The sequence below is a fragment of the Branchiostoma floridae genome, unplaced genomic scaffold (genome assembly GCF_000003815.2).
Source record: "Branchiostoma floridae strain S238N-H82 unplaced genomic scaffold, Bfl_VNyyK Sc7u5tJ_537, whole genome shotgun sequence".
Lineage (NCBI taxonomy): Eukaryota > Metazoa > Chordata > Leptocardii > Amphioxiformes > Branchiostomatidae > Branchiostoma > Branchiostoma floridae.
Window position 1 is genome coordinate 2,823 of NW_023365887.1, and position 14,412 is coordinate 17,234.

Here is a 14,412-nt window from a genome sequence, read left to right on the forward strand (position 1 = left end):
AAAAAAAAGGTGGAACCAAGACTGCCAAGCGGCAGTGAGCTGCATGCTGCAGTCACTCTAGAGGATCCCTTCCTTTGCCATAGACAGATAGGTATAATACAGGTGAGTAAAGCAATTTACTTACCTGTATAATGCCATAACTGGTCTATAGGCAAAGGAAAGACACCTTACTCATCTGTGCGGTGTCTTACCTGGTTTGTAATCAAAGGAAATACACGTTACTCACCTGTACGGTGTCTTACCTGGTCTGTAATCAAAGGAAATACACGTTACTCACCTGTACGGTGTCTTACCTGGTCTGTAATGAAAGGAAATACACGTTACTCACCTGTACGGTATCTTACCTAGTCTGTAGTCAAGGAAACACACCTTACTCACCTGTACGGTGTCTTACCTGGTCTGTAATCAAAGGAAATACCTGTACGATGTCTTACCTAGTCTGTAATGAAATGAAATACACGTCACTCACCTGTAAGGTGTCTTACATAGTCTGTAGTCAAGGAAACACACGTTACTCACCTGTACGGTGTCTTACCTGGTCTGCTATAAAAGGAAACGCACCTTACTTACCTGCATGGTGTCTTACCTGGCCTGTTATCAAAGGAAATTCACGTTACTCACCTGTATGGTGTCTTACCTGGTCTGTAAACAAAAAAGGAAAGGAAATACACGTTACTCACCTGTACGGTGTCTTACCTGGTCTGTAAACAAAGGAAATACACGTTACTCACCTGTATGGTGTCTTACCTAGTCTGTAATCAAAGGAAATACACGTTACTCACCTGTACGGTGTCTTACCTGGTCTGTTATAAAAGGAAACACACCTTACTTACCTGTACGGTGTCTTACCTGGCCTGTAGTCAAGGAAACACACCTTACTCACCTGTACGGTGTCTTACCTAGTCTGTAATCAAAGGAAATACACGTTACTCACCTGTACGGTGTCTTACTTGGTCTGTTATAAAAGGAAACACACCTTACTTACCTGTACGGTGTCTTACCTGGCCTGTAGTCAAGGAAACACACCTTACTCACCTGTACGGTGTCTTACCTGGTCTGTAATCAAAGGAAATACATGTTACTCACCTGTACGGTGTCTTACCTAGTCTGTAGTCAAGGAAACACACGTTACTCACCTGTACGGTGTCTTACCTAGTCTGCTATAAAAGGAAACACACCTTACTTACCTGTACGGCGTCTTACCTGGCCTGTTATAAAAGGAAACACACCTTACTTACCTGTATTGTTGTCATTTATTATGAAGAGAAAAACAATTTGTTTGTAAATGTTAATAAAGGTACATTTTACAATTGAAATTTTCTACGTCATAACTAAATGTTATAAAACATTTCCTTTCTGTACTCAGAAGAGGAGCCCGCTTGTGCCATGTTCCAACATTTTATTAGGCTAACGTTATTGATAGCATGTGGTCACATTTTACTGCACACAAATAATGCAATTAATATTGTTTATGTGTCAACTTCTTCCAATACTTTAAAAATATTTAGGAAGTGAAATGAAATACATTTTTGTATTTGAAATAAGTTTGTACACACTGTAACAGATACTCATCTAATCAAATCCTCATTGTAACAATGTTTCTGTGATAAATAAAGATAAGAAAAGTCCAGTTTGGTGAAGAGTTATTATTATAATGTAAATAGTATTGTTGATAATAAATAGCTATGTTTTTCTAGTATTGGTTACCTGCCCCTAGTCAGGTTTATAATACTAATGTGTCTGAGCCTTTTGTACATTAATTGGGCACTGAGGTGAATCAATATCCATATTTGCACTAAGTTCCTCAAACCTGGGTAATAATAGCACAGAAAAAAAGGACCACAATGTAAATATCAGTCAGATGATAGCACTATGAATTGAAAATCTTGTTCAGAATTCACTCTAAAATGGTTGTATGAAAAGCTATGCACAACAGTCCCTCCCGCGATACTTATAGAACAGTCCCGCAAGGAGGTCACATGACTACACTACAAAAAATCTTTTTTCTTATTTTTCTTGTTTTCTTGTTTTTTCTTACGGAGAGAAAAAGTTTCTTGTATAAAGAAAGGTTGAGAAAAGCAAGAAACCTCCTGTAAAACCTGTGTATGCTAATTCCTACACAAAGATTTTTATTCTTGTTTTTTCTTAATTGAAGAAAATATTTCTAATATAATGATCACTGAGCAAGAATGTTCAAGAAATTAAAGTAAAACTTTCTTTTCCAGTCTTCACACAAGATTTGCTTCTTGCTTGTTCAAATGGAAAATATTGCAGAATCTATCCTGAAGATTATTATTCTTGCCTTATACCAGTTTTTTCTTTAGGATTTGTTTCTACCAGAATAAGATTCTTGAACTTTCTTGTTGTCTCAATGTAGAATGTCCGAGAAACGTAATTCTTTGTTTTCATGTTATAACTTAAGAAAATGCAATAGTTTTTTAATCAGTTTCTTGAGCAAATACTGCAAATAAATCAAGAAATTGCAAAACAACTTATAACTAGCATGAAATTCTTAAATGTTCTTGAATGTAATCTTTATCCATAAAGTTTAAGAAAAGACGTTTCTTGTTTTTCTTGATGATATGTAAGGAGATATTATCATATTTTTTCAGAACTCACTTGACTGAATACTAATACGAAAAACAAGAAATTATGAAACAAGCTATGACTAGCAGAATATTCTTGAATGTTATAATTATGTTTCTTATCAAGAAAATTTAAGAAAGATGATTCTCGTTTTTCTTAATAATATTTAATGAAAACAATAAAAGTATAATTTTCTCCTCATATTATTGACAACTATATGTTTAAACAATTGGAGCATCAAGATATGAAAAATAATTTTGAGCTAGCATTGATTTTCTTTTGTTTTCCCAATACGAGAGTTAAGAAATATTTTCTTGCAGTAAGATTCTTCATTTTACTAAGGATCATGGGAAATTACTCCCATCATCCTTTGCTGCAATTTTGAACTGGGAGTCACAGTTGCAAGTCACAGTGCTCCAGCTCTGTAGTTTTTTTTGCCCCAAATGTCCTTTAGTTCTTACATTAACAGGGAACAAATATGATGGGTTTCGTAAAGACGATTTTCTGCATCATGTGGGACCTTGCATACAACGTGGCTAGCTTTTTTAGAGTTTCAAAATGCTACCGAAGCCAACGCCAAGCCGGATGCCCCCCTCCCCCATGCAGGTATGTTAGCCATCTTACTTGGAATACGATTTCCAAAGCTACTATTTCTGTAGATGTTTATCATAAAACCAAACAGTAATTACAGAATATGTAAGTAAAGTGCATGAAATTCTGCAAAATACAAAAAATTGACTATAATATTTGTAAGGAAGGAAATGTATAGAGATGTTGGCCTTTACTGGGGGAGGGGGGCGATATAAGAATTGATAATCATTCATGGTCTTTGTGTGTTGTTCTAGGCTCAGAAACCTACTGGTACAAGGAGGATGTTCCCATCTCAACTTTGGAAAAGCCCTTAACAAGGAGAATTCTTCATTATAACTACAGCAACGGCAACATTGTAGCTCTAATGGTTTCAGATAAGGACAATTAGTTATAGTTGGCTGCACGGTGCTGTATCAGGAAAAAATGTCAATAAGCAAGCGTAGTTACAAAATGGTTGATTTTTGCAATCTTTGGTAAGGAATGAGTAATCGAGGAAAACACCACAAAACCTGTATGAATCATATTGATGATAATAAATATGATTGCCATCATGTATTGACATAAATGTCAACATTGAGTTGTTTGTACCCTTTATATAAGAATGTTAATCTTAGTGTAAGAAACTGATTCTAGGTTTGTGACTACAAGAAATTTAGTCTTGAAGACAGAATGGCAATGCAGGCACAAAAAAGCTCAATCTTCATGCAAGAAAGCGATTCTTGTACTACATATAAGAAATTCACTCTTGGAGACAGAAAGTAATTCCTCATACAAGAACCTCAATCTTCATGCAAGATTAAGAATTCATTCTTGATGTAAGAAATTCATTCTTCAGCATGCATGTGTTAGAAATAGATTCTGACCACAAGAAAACTATTCTAGAACTAGAAGTTTTGGTCCATTAGCGATAAGAAAAAAAATTCTTAGCACAAGAAAAATATGGGTTTCTTGAATTTTCTCAAAACAGGGATTCTTGAATACAGAATAATATTCTTGCTGAAAGATTAGTTTTCTTTGTTCAAGAAAAAACAAGAAAGATAAGAAAATTCATTTTTTGTAGTGTAGTGCCCGCCATTTTGAATTGCTATAGTTAAGATATGGTAGTATCCGCGCTGTACATTTTGACCAAAAACAGGGACTTAAAATGCTTGTAAAGCACAGAAACTCCGTACACATCAATGGGACACCATCTTGAACATGTTTGTGGCGGTAGGTTTAGGTGTCGTTGCGCGACGGCCGATATTTTTGTGGATATAGTGGGCATTCGCTAAAAAGACATTTTGCTGGGCGTTCGCTAAAAAGACCATCGAGAATCGAAAACTTTGATTTATGTCACTTCGGGTCAATGGATTGACTTGAAACTCAGGATTAATACATGGGAGCACAACGTGGACATATTCCAAGCAAAAAAAATGAGATTCGTGCAGCGCGGACTTCTCTAGAGTGGGCGTTTGTGGGCATTCGCTAAAAAGACCCTCCCCTCATAATTCCACTAGGTAATTGGTATCACAACATGAAAAAAGAGGTGAATTTGATGAGATCTATCAATGCAGCATCAGTTATGCACCCTTCATTATCAGATATCTAAGACATCAGTCAGTCAGTCAGTCAGTCTGTCTGTCTGTCTTTCTGTCTGTCTGTATATGTGTGTGAGTAGCAGAAATTTTTGAGATGGAGTTCTTACCTGAAACAGTATGATGAGTTTTGCTCAGCATTAGGGACATCAGGAATACCTACAAGATGTAGAGTGCACAAGCAGGTCGTAAGCACAAAATTCCTTTCTTGTATTTTCATTAAGCTCCTTTTTTTTAATCCAAAATCATAAAAAGGGCTAGAGATGTCTAAACACTCATGCTGGATTTGGGCAATGGTATTTGAAAATTGGTCTACAATGCCTACCAGAAGACTTCACAATTATGTATACAATGTAAAGCAAGATACACAATTACTGTATTTTTTCGAATAAAGATGATGAGTGTGTGGATCAGATATCAGCCATGCAAGAATGTACATGTACATGTATAATCAGATCAACATGGCTGTAATAAAGACAAAAGAAAGGGACATCTGATGCTGTCACTAACTGTTTGGTGTCTCTGATCCTCTTGCTGTCAGAGTCTCCCTGCTTTCTGCATTTGTGGAAAGTTTCACCATACGTTCTTTCTTTCCTTTCCTTTGGCTCTCACTCTTTCTCTTATTCTTTTCGTGGTCAGCTTCACCTTGAAATCCTTTCCATCTCCTTCTCTTTTGTTCTCCATGTTTACTTGTTTCTGTCTTGGATGCAGTTAGATCTTTCCTTGATCTTTTAACTCCTCTGTCATGATCTTTCCCACAACGTTGCTGTTTCTTACCCGTCAGTCTTGTCTGACCTGTGTCAGGTAGCATGGTACTGCTATCTGTGATGTGCCTATTCTGTCTGGTACAGTCATCGAGCTCACCTTCACGAGATGAACATGTTTGTTCTGTGTCCAACTGCTGATGCCGACTTTCAAGTGCCGTCTGCGTATGATATATGTCAGGGTGATGAGAACATGATGGCATGGAAGGATCCACCCTGACAGTCATCCCCACCAGTTCATCTGCAGACACGCAGATGTCATCTGCAGACACGCAGATGTCTTGTGAAGCAACTTTGCCTTCATAGCGTCTAATTTTCTGCCTTGGATTACCTACAGCGTGTAACTCCTCAGGTCGTTTCCTTTTGAGCCCCCTCTTCAACTTGGAAGATACAGATAACACTTTTGCTGTAGAACTCTCTGCATTTTGCTGCACTTCTAATGCATGATGATCCTTTTCCTGTGTGAGGTTTGTGTCTTGTTTGTGTTTACTACTATCCAGCTGCTGTCCTTTTGTTTTCAGTAGCAGCTGACATTTCTTTGCATGGTGACGCCCTTTCTTCTTTGCGCGTCCTATCTTTCCATTGATCACACATTTTTTGAATAGCTGACTGGTATATTTCAAACTCCTACTTGCTGTCCTTGCCTTTATTTCCCTTTCTGGTACTGGAACTTTGTGCCAATCATTGTGCAGGTCATACAAAGGGAAACCTAAAAAAGGGCAGACTGGTATTAAAAGTCTTAAAAACAACTGGTACAGTGTTTGTTCTATCACATCACAAAATAAAGGTCTTAAAAAAAACTGTTGTACTACCAGCAGAACTGTGGGATAGCATACCTGTAATCTGTATGTAGCAGCTAGGGGGCGCTGCAAGAAAAAGAGAGCAGCTACCAAGAAGATGGGTCATGACATCATCACCAATCCTGCAGAAATCAACAGATTTGTTTCCTTGCTTAGAAAATATCCTAGCCATGTTTGGATCATCTTTCAAGGTGATGATGGAGGGTTATTTTGTCTTTCTGTAACAATGGGGTTCAAGCAAATGAAACAACAAGGGAGTAGAAACAGAAACAACATGCCGACACCCGGGGTTGAACCCAGGCCGGCAGATCACAAATCCAACGTGCAAACCACAACGCCAAAAGCTCAGAGCTGTTGGCTTGGTCAGTTTTGCAACGCTTGGACCCAACTGTTAGATTTCTCCCATAAATCTAAACATCAAGTCAATTTCTTGGTTCTTTTTAACTTACCTGCTAAGAAGAATCTTCCACACTCTTCTGTCTAGTTTCCTGATCTTGTCATCTGGATGAACCATCTCAATACACGGGGCTTTCACAGAGAAACTCCTGCTCTTCTCACTTGCCTGTGGCCATATAAAGATGGGATATTATTTTCTAAATAACGTTAACTCCACACTAGGTGCAATGCTGCTTTTACCAATTAGTTTGGTTCATTCTGTTTACTTGACCAACTTTTCAACGATGGTGCAACTAATCACTCGGTGGTTTATTTGGTGGTTATCGCACCTGGCTAGGGATTATCGCAACATATAAACCTCGGGCGGGACATTAACCCTTTATTAATTTATACATACATACAAGGTGTATCATAAAAGTTAGCTACATGTACCTTGCTTAAAAACAAGGGCATGATTCAAATGCTGTGAGAAATGTTAATCTCTCTACAAACAAGCATGTCATTCAACTTCATACTAGTAGGTACATTTTGTAAAATTGAAGCAATATGATATTTTAGAAAAGGTGGGATCTTTCCTCTTCCACTGTCTTCGAAAAGGAGTCGAACTCAATAACCTTTACACTGTTTGAATCTCTTATGTTACCTGCAATTAGCCCACAGGCAATAATTTGCAATTTTTTTACACTTTATCTTTTAGCTTTGATACATTCGATAACGCTACTTGACTTACCAGCCTATAGCCTAAAGTGAGCACATTCTTCGTGGGCCCTCTGGGACTTTTGCACAGCTTCTGTAGAAGTGAAAATGGCAGGTAAACAAGTGTTTGAAAATATCACCTCCATGAAATATCTAAAGCTTATGTAAATTCCTCGTTTGGTCTTGTCTCATCGACTGTCCATCTGATAACTATCAAGCCTGCCCTGATCTTTTCAGCGCAAATCCGTAGTAATCAGAAGGTACCCAGGCTATAAATAAGGCTGTAACTAGCATGATTTATTCTGAATTTTTTGTGTTGGAAGTAAAACTTCCTCTAGAGAAGCAAACATTATCCATATCTGATATCTTAATGTTATCACAATGATAAGAAGGACTGTCTACTTTTCTCAGACCCTTGTACCAGGTTCTGTACCCACTGTTCACTGTGAGTTACTCCTTTCATTCTATTACCTGGTAAGCAGGAATTTAGTATTGTTTGATGTTTAGGTACCATCAGATCAGTGTCTACGTGTACTTGTTGTAAACATAAGGTGTTTATTGAATAAAGCTATTGCTGTTGGAAATGGTACAAACTGTTTCGGCGTTAGATATGACTTAATGACTTACTAGTGTTGACTTACTCTCATGTCCCTAATAAACATACCTTCCGGAATAAACATACCCCCCGGACAAATCTTCAAAATCTAATAAACATACCCCCCGGAATAAACATACCCCCCCGAAAATGACCAAATTGACATGTAGACTGTGTCCATGCTACTTCTGTTCAAGGGAAAGAAGATAATAAGCAGGTAGGTTATTTTTATTTACTTATACCTGATCACCAAATCAGTTAAATATAGCTGTATGAATAATGAATATTGAATAACTATAGATATCTTATTCAAATTATAATATTTTCTCCATTTTCTAATGAAAGGTATACAGACTCCTAACCGGGGCCCAACAGTGCTTTCAAATTCAACAAGTGAAAATTTACATGATACATGAATTTTCTACTCAGAACTTGAAGCAAGTAATCAATAAATATTTTGTACATTACTTAAAATTACTGGCATATCAATAAAATCATTATAAATATAGCTCCAAGTACTCAACCATATGTGTTTTAGACATAACCATCAAACATCAACACTCCCAAAATGGACCCAAACTGTTCACAAAGTTTTTGTGAGAGCTCGTCTGTGAAGTAGCCCAGCATTCAGGCCACAAATACTAAATATGTTACAGATTATATTTTGACACTAGAAACCGCTAAAATTAGAAAATTTTATGATTATTTCTGAAATTCAACACTCTGAAAATATATATGACATTTTGTGCCCATCATTACACCGAAATAAAATCATTTTCACCCGTTTACGGCCTCATTTTAGTGATTCGAATCTGCCGCGCAACAGGGTGCTAGCTTGTCAGTGCGTGTTATTCCTGGCAGCCATGTTGGATCAGTTTCGGTCTTTTTCTTCAAGTTTAAAGCTATTTTTACCGACGGATTTCTGCTGTTTTTGGAGAATTTGCGGCCCCAAAACTCACATTACAAGGGAAAGAAGGTTCTGATTGTTGTTTCTTATGTGAAGGAATTATTCGTCCGCCCCGTTGACGCTGCCGATAGCTCATGGAACCACATGGTCGGAAATATACTGTACCTGTACATGCTAAAATTATGTGATCAGTGTGTTCATTTACGATGTAAATAGAGACTGTAAAAGTTGTTTATATAAAAAATTGTGCTTCAAAACGTCAGTGTGGCGGCTTATTTTCCCAATAATAACATTTATTTTGTACATTCATAGCGAAATCGACCGATATTTTACATAATCGCTAGGGTGTTTGGGTCACAGTGGAGGGGAAATCCGAGCCGCTTCGGCCAAAAATAGTGAATTTTGAGCAAAAATACCGCGGACATATGGACAGAAAACCCCAAACTTTTTATTATGCGGTTGTCCCTGGTTAGCAAAGCCCCAATTTTCAAAAAAATAATAAACGTACCGTCCCAAATAAGAACGTACCGGGTGGAATTTTCCTGGGGAAAAAATAAACGTCCCAGTACGTTTATTAGGGACATGAGAGTAAGACAGCCCACCGGTCATTAAACTAAACAAAACATCACACAATCCTCACCTCGATTGTCCTGAGTATCACTTCACTTTGATTTGACACCTGCTCAAACGACATGCGCTGTGGGAGGGGCTCGTGTCCTGCAGACACGCCCACTAGGGTGGTCTGGAGCAGCTGGGTGTACCTGAATATAACATGGAGCATAAGGCTATGTTCAATTCATTATATGGGTGATGTCCGTGCACCCATCACTATTTGTTTACTTCCAAAAGAAATTTTATGACCGTAAATTATACACAGCACATATTATGCAGCACATTTGAAAATGGATACAATATTCAGAAGGGACTCTGTATATCTTGCACAATCATCTATGTTCATTTAATTATACTGTTATAGCTGAATGTAATAAAGATCTGTTGACTTTTGGTGACATGTTTTGGAATTTTAGGCAGTTTAGGAAAATTCAGGTTCAGGTACACTAGTTCACCTTTATTCGCATGGTAACCTGTATACATTGTATAAAAAATATGAGGGTATTAGGATATCAAGTCGATGGACTGTTAAGTTTTAAACTAGCATATTCTGAAAATATTACAATTTGAAACCACCTTCCGTCGACTTGATATCCCTAAATACCCATTCTTCATTCGAAACATCGGATATAGGCTACCCGTAACCCCGCTTGGATAAAGGTGAACTTGCATTACACCAGTGTTCAGGTCTGAACCTGTACCGAAATAGTTTTGCAAAACTACGAAAACCTCGCCCTCCTTTTTCAGCACTGGAACCCAGTGCTGAAGATGGCGTCAGCACTGGATTTCCAGTGCTGAGAGCGCGTCAGCACTGGTTTTCCAGTGCTGACGCGCTCTCAGCACTCGAAACGCCGGCTTCAGCACTGGAAACCGAGTGCTGACGAACATTCAGCACTGGATTTCCAGTGCTGACGAACATTCAGCACTGGAAACCGAGTGCTGACGAACATTTAGCACTGGATTTCCAGTGCTGACGAACATTCAGCACTGGAAACCGTGTGCTGACGACAACGACAACAACAACAACGAGGGGGCAGGCTGAAGTCTGTCTCACAGCACCCCGGCCCTTTTCAGGCCCACCCAAATCTTTCCCAAAAGGCTATATCTATCGCTATCAGTACTTTAAAAAAAATTGTTATAACGATAGCTATCCATTCATTCATTTTATAATGATACATATCCCTTATACAGTATACATAGATTCAATTACATAACGGCTGGATAGCACAACTACAATTTTCTTTGCACGAAGTAACTTATTTTTCCTTCGAATTTACGTCCTGTACCCCTCTCAGCACTGGGAGATTCCAGTGCTGGAAGGACGTCAGCACTGGTTCGCACATCGTTCCAGTCCTTAAAAGACGTCAGCACTCGTTTTCCAGTGCTGAAGATTTTATAGCACTGGTTTTCCAGTGCTGAAGTGTCCTCGAGCACTGGTAAATCCAGTGCGGAAGGCGAGGTTTTTGTATATCAGCACTCGGTTCCAGTGCTGACGGCAGTTTCAGCACTGGGTAACCAGTGCTGAATGACCTTTGACCTGACCCGGCCCCGATATCCCCGGATTTCAGCACTGGTAACCGAGTGCTGACGGCAGTTCAGCACTGGAAAACGAGTGCTGACAGAAGTTCAGCACTGGAAAACGAGTGCTGAAAGAAATTCAGCACTGGAAAACCAGTGCTGAGGGAGTTTCAGCACTCGAACAAGGCCGATCAGCACTGGAAAACGAGTGCTGAAAGAAATTCAGCACTGGAACACCAGTGCTGACGCCGTTCAGACAATTGAATCAGCACTGGAACACCAGTGCGGAAGGCGAGGTTTTCGTAGACTTGCTAAATAGTTTTACAGGTACAGGTAACGTTACAGGCATAAGGCACAGTCCTACTGATGAGCTACTATAACTATAGATTACTGACTCCTGACTGTCTCCAGCCTGCAGTAGAGGTACAGGAACATCACGCCCTGACAGCTGCTCGGAGAGGTAACCCTGCAGGGACAGCACCCTGGGGAACAGCTGCTGCAGGATGCTGAAGGCTGCACAACACAGAAATATGAAGACGATTTTTCATTGGTCGTTGAGAGAAAAAAATGGTAGTCTGGCTAGCATGCAGGCTAGCCTGCTGGGCCATGGTTTTCCGTAAACCCGTCGTGGTAGGACCCCTGGCTTTGTGAACTGTGTGTTGAATACGTGTAACGTAACCGTGAAATGTATTTATAAGTAGCCCTGAGTGGACAAACATGCACAAGAAATGTCTTCGTCAATTCCATAAAAGAAAGGCTGTTTTCCCCTGTCCTCCGCCATGGCCCTGGTGGTGTTTACCTCGTGTGGCACTAATTGCCGACATATGCGCTGGAAAATGCGACGTTAATCGTCACAACATAGTCCGTGGCTAACCTTAGATAGTGATGGACTACACTGGCTGCTGCACTAAGTCTATAAGACAATGATTTCACGGAGATAAAAGAATATGTACACATGCTAAATCATCTCTCCCAGGTACTGTGTCTGCTGCGCCCTGACATGCCCGCGCGAACAAAATACAATTAACGTTACTGTATTAAAGTTTATCTTATTTCGCGGCACTTGAATTTCGCGAAAATGGACAAACCAAAGGTCAGAAATATCTTTGACCTCGTGGCTACAAAAAATACGCCCGTGAATCATCAGGCATTTCTTCGTGTTTCTGGTGAAATGTAACAGCAGACTTACGGTAACGTTACTGTGAAGATTTCAAAACCTACAGTAATCAGCTGTGTCCAGCAGGGGGCGTGGCTTTCTCAGAAGTAGAGTGGGTCAAAGGTTACAGACGTCGGAGGATATTTGGAATGAACATAATTTCGGAGACGACTTACATGATTATTAAAGGACTGTGCAAACCAAAGCCTAATTTGCATAATTAATGAGATCAGTTGATTAATGCATGACATTTCATAATAGGACAAACATTTGACATATGCAATTGAAAAAGATAGAAATATCGACAGATATCAATTAGGCCATGTTGATTTTGATTATATGGATGACATCCTCCGGGAACTCCAAAATTGATGCGAGCGAGCGAATAAAAAAAAAAGTTTGGCCAAAAAAAAAAAAAGTTGGCTTCAGTATGTAATCAAAGTGGCCAGGAAGGTTGAACATAGGACTACAAACACATAGTAGGGTATACCAACAGTTAGATGTTGCGACCAGTACATCATACGGGTGCAAAACATTTTTGTTTCTTCTTGGACCAATCTGAAATAAACAGACCTGAAAAAAAATCAGACGAACGGGGTTCAACAATTGCAAAATGGACACACTATGTCGGCGGGTGTTTGGGGTCTTACTGGGCCAAAAAGACAACAAAAGCGAAGTTGAGTAGAGGTTATATATTGTCACTTGTACCAAGTTTCTACATGCAAAGGTACAGACACGGTTAGCCTTTATTACATGAAGATGGGATTTTAAAATGCCAGTGGTAGTCCAATGATCCTTTGTAGAGATTCCTTTATAGCAAAATTGACCAATTACCATTGTTTTGAGTATTATCAGTTCTCAAGTTTCCACAGACAATCAGGTCCAGGTTCACGTCCACCTGGATCCTCTGGACCTGATCCTCTGGACCTGAACGGGACCTATATGAAATTACTGGTACATGTACAACCCCCTACCAAAAATTCTTTTTTCTTTCTTTCTGTCCTTTCACATCTTATTTTTTGACTTTTGAGATTTATTTGGGCATTCTATGGCATCAGTTATCTGTTTTCTGATACTTGTTTTTCAATCTACGGAATATTTGTGCTCATTTTACAGCTGCTTTGCACAATTTACTGTGTGGTCCAAAACTTTTTTGTTTGTTTTTGGAAATGGCCGAGAATTGGTGCGAGCGCGGATGTTATCCATATAATCAAATCAACATGGCCTAAGATGTCCAATAAGTAATTGGATGCTTCAGCTCGACCAATCACAACAAACCGCCGGAACGTTACACTCCCTCGGTGAAAATCCCGAGAACTTTTGGGGGTCGGGACACCAACCCAGGCAGTTCAGCACGGGCGACTCCGGATGACAATTCCTTGGCCCTACCGTCTATGATATGGCGCAATGAGAGTACACGCTGTATTTTTCCGAGTCGACGATATCTTTTAGATTCAGATTCAGCTTTATTTTTGATTGACTCGGCATGTGATATTCAATGTCAAATACAAAATACACATGAAATGCGCCATCAGTCACAGAATCGCTTGACAGTGATACGATTGACGTTAAACATTGATGCACAAATACAACTTTTAAAATTCGACAGCGATCGCTGTATTTCACGTCTCGTGTGATGATACGCACGTGGACACGTGTAACTATCGGCAGACTTACACAATATCCGCATACGTAGGTCTATTTTTACATTATTACCTTCCCCAAGAAGGTTAGATTTTGGGTAGCATTTGTTTGAATGTTTGTAGAAGAGCAGCATAACTCGAGAACGTTTAGATGGATTGTGTTGATCTTTGGTATGTGGGTAGGTCTTGATGAGACCTGGAAACGATGAGATTTGGGGGCCCCTTAGCAACCTGTTACGGTACTGCAGCGGAACTTCCAGGTTTGATATCTCGAGTCTGGCAGNTATGTAAAATTTTTACACACTTTGCTCGAGATTTACCGAGTTGAAAGCTTTCCCTGCACTCCTGTGGTCTCACAACCACAAAACAAGTCATGCTCAGGGCGTTTAGTCTTATACAAATCTGTACCGTACATCCACAACTTTTCGTACTTACCTGCAACGTCTCCCAGATAACCTGGTCTGAATCTGCTTCTTGATCCCTTCGAAAATATGACATTGGCCGTAGCCTCACAAAAAGTTGATCAAAGCTAATCGGGCAAGGATTCTAGGTAAGCCTAACGCAAAATCTTCAG

General features: G+C 39.4%; 1 protein-coding gene across 1 annotated transcript; it reads right to left on the reverse strand.

The window, feature by feature from the left end:
* Positions 1-4,857: 4,857 nt before the first annotated feature.
* On the reverse strand, positions 4,858-11,580 carry LOC118408938. The gene is made up of 7 exons (XM_035809807.1): positions 11,435-11,580; positions 9,550-9,670; positions 7,442-7,501; positions 6,765-6,877; positions 6,352-6,437; positions 5,262-6,224; positions 4,858-4,910 (listed from the first exon to the last, which is right to left on the reverse strand). The coding sequence occupies exons 2-7, from the start codon at positions 9,601-9,603 to the stop codon at positions 4,858-4,860; spliced, it is 1,329 nt and encodes a 442-aa protein (XP_035665700.1). The 5' UTR covers positions 9,604-9,670; positions 11,435-11,580.
* Between the last annotated feature and the right edge of the window lie 2,832 nt (positions 11,581-14,412).

Bases quoted from the DNA above. Each gene is read 5' to 3' on its own strand.
- LOC118408938 (XM_035809807.1), bottom strand. From the start codon at position 9,603: ATGTCGTTTGAGCAGGTGTCAAATCAAAGTGAAGTGATACTCAGGACA. The intron at 6,438-6,764 runs GTAAGTTAAAAA...TGATTTCTGCAG, and splicing joins TGGAAGATTCTTCTTAGCAG to GATTGGTGATGATGTCATGA. The intron at 6,225-6,351 runs GTATGCTATCCC...GCCCTTTTTTAG, and splicing joins CTGCTACATACAGATTACAG to GTTTCCCTTTGTATGACCTG.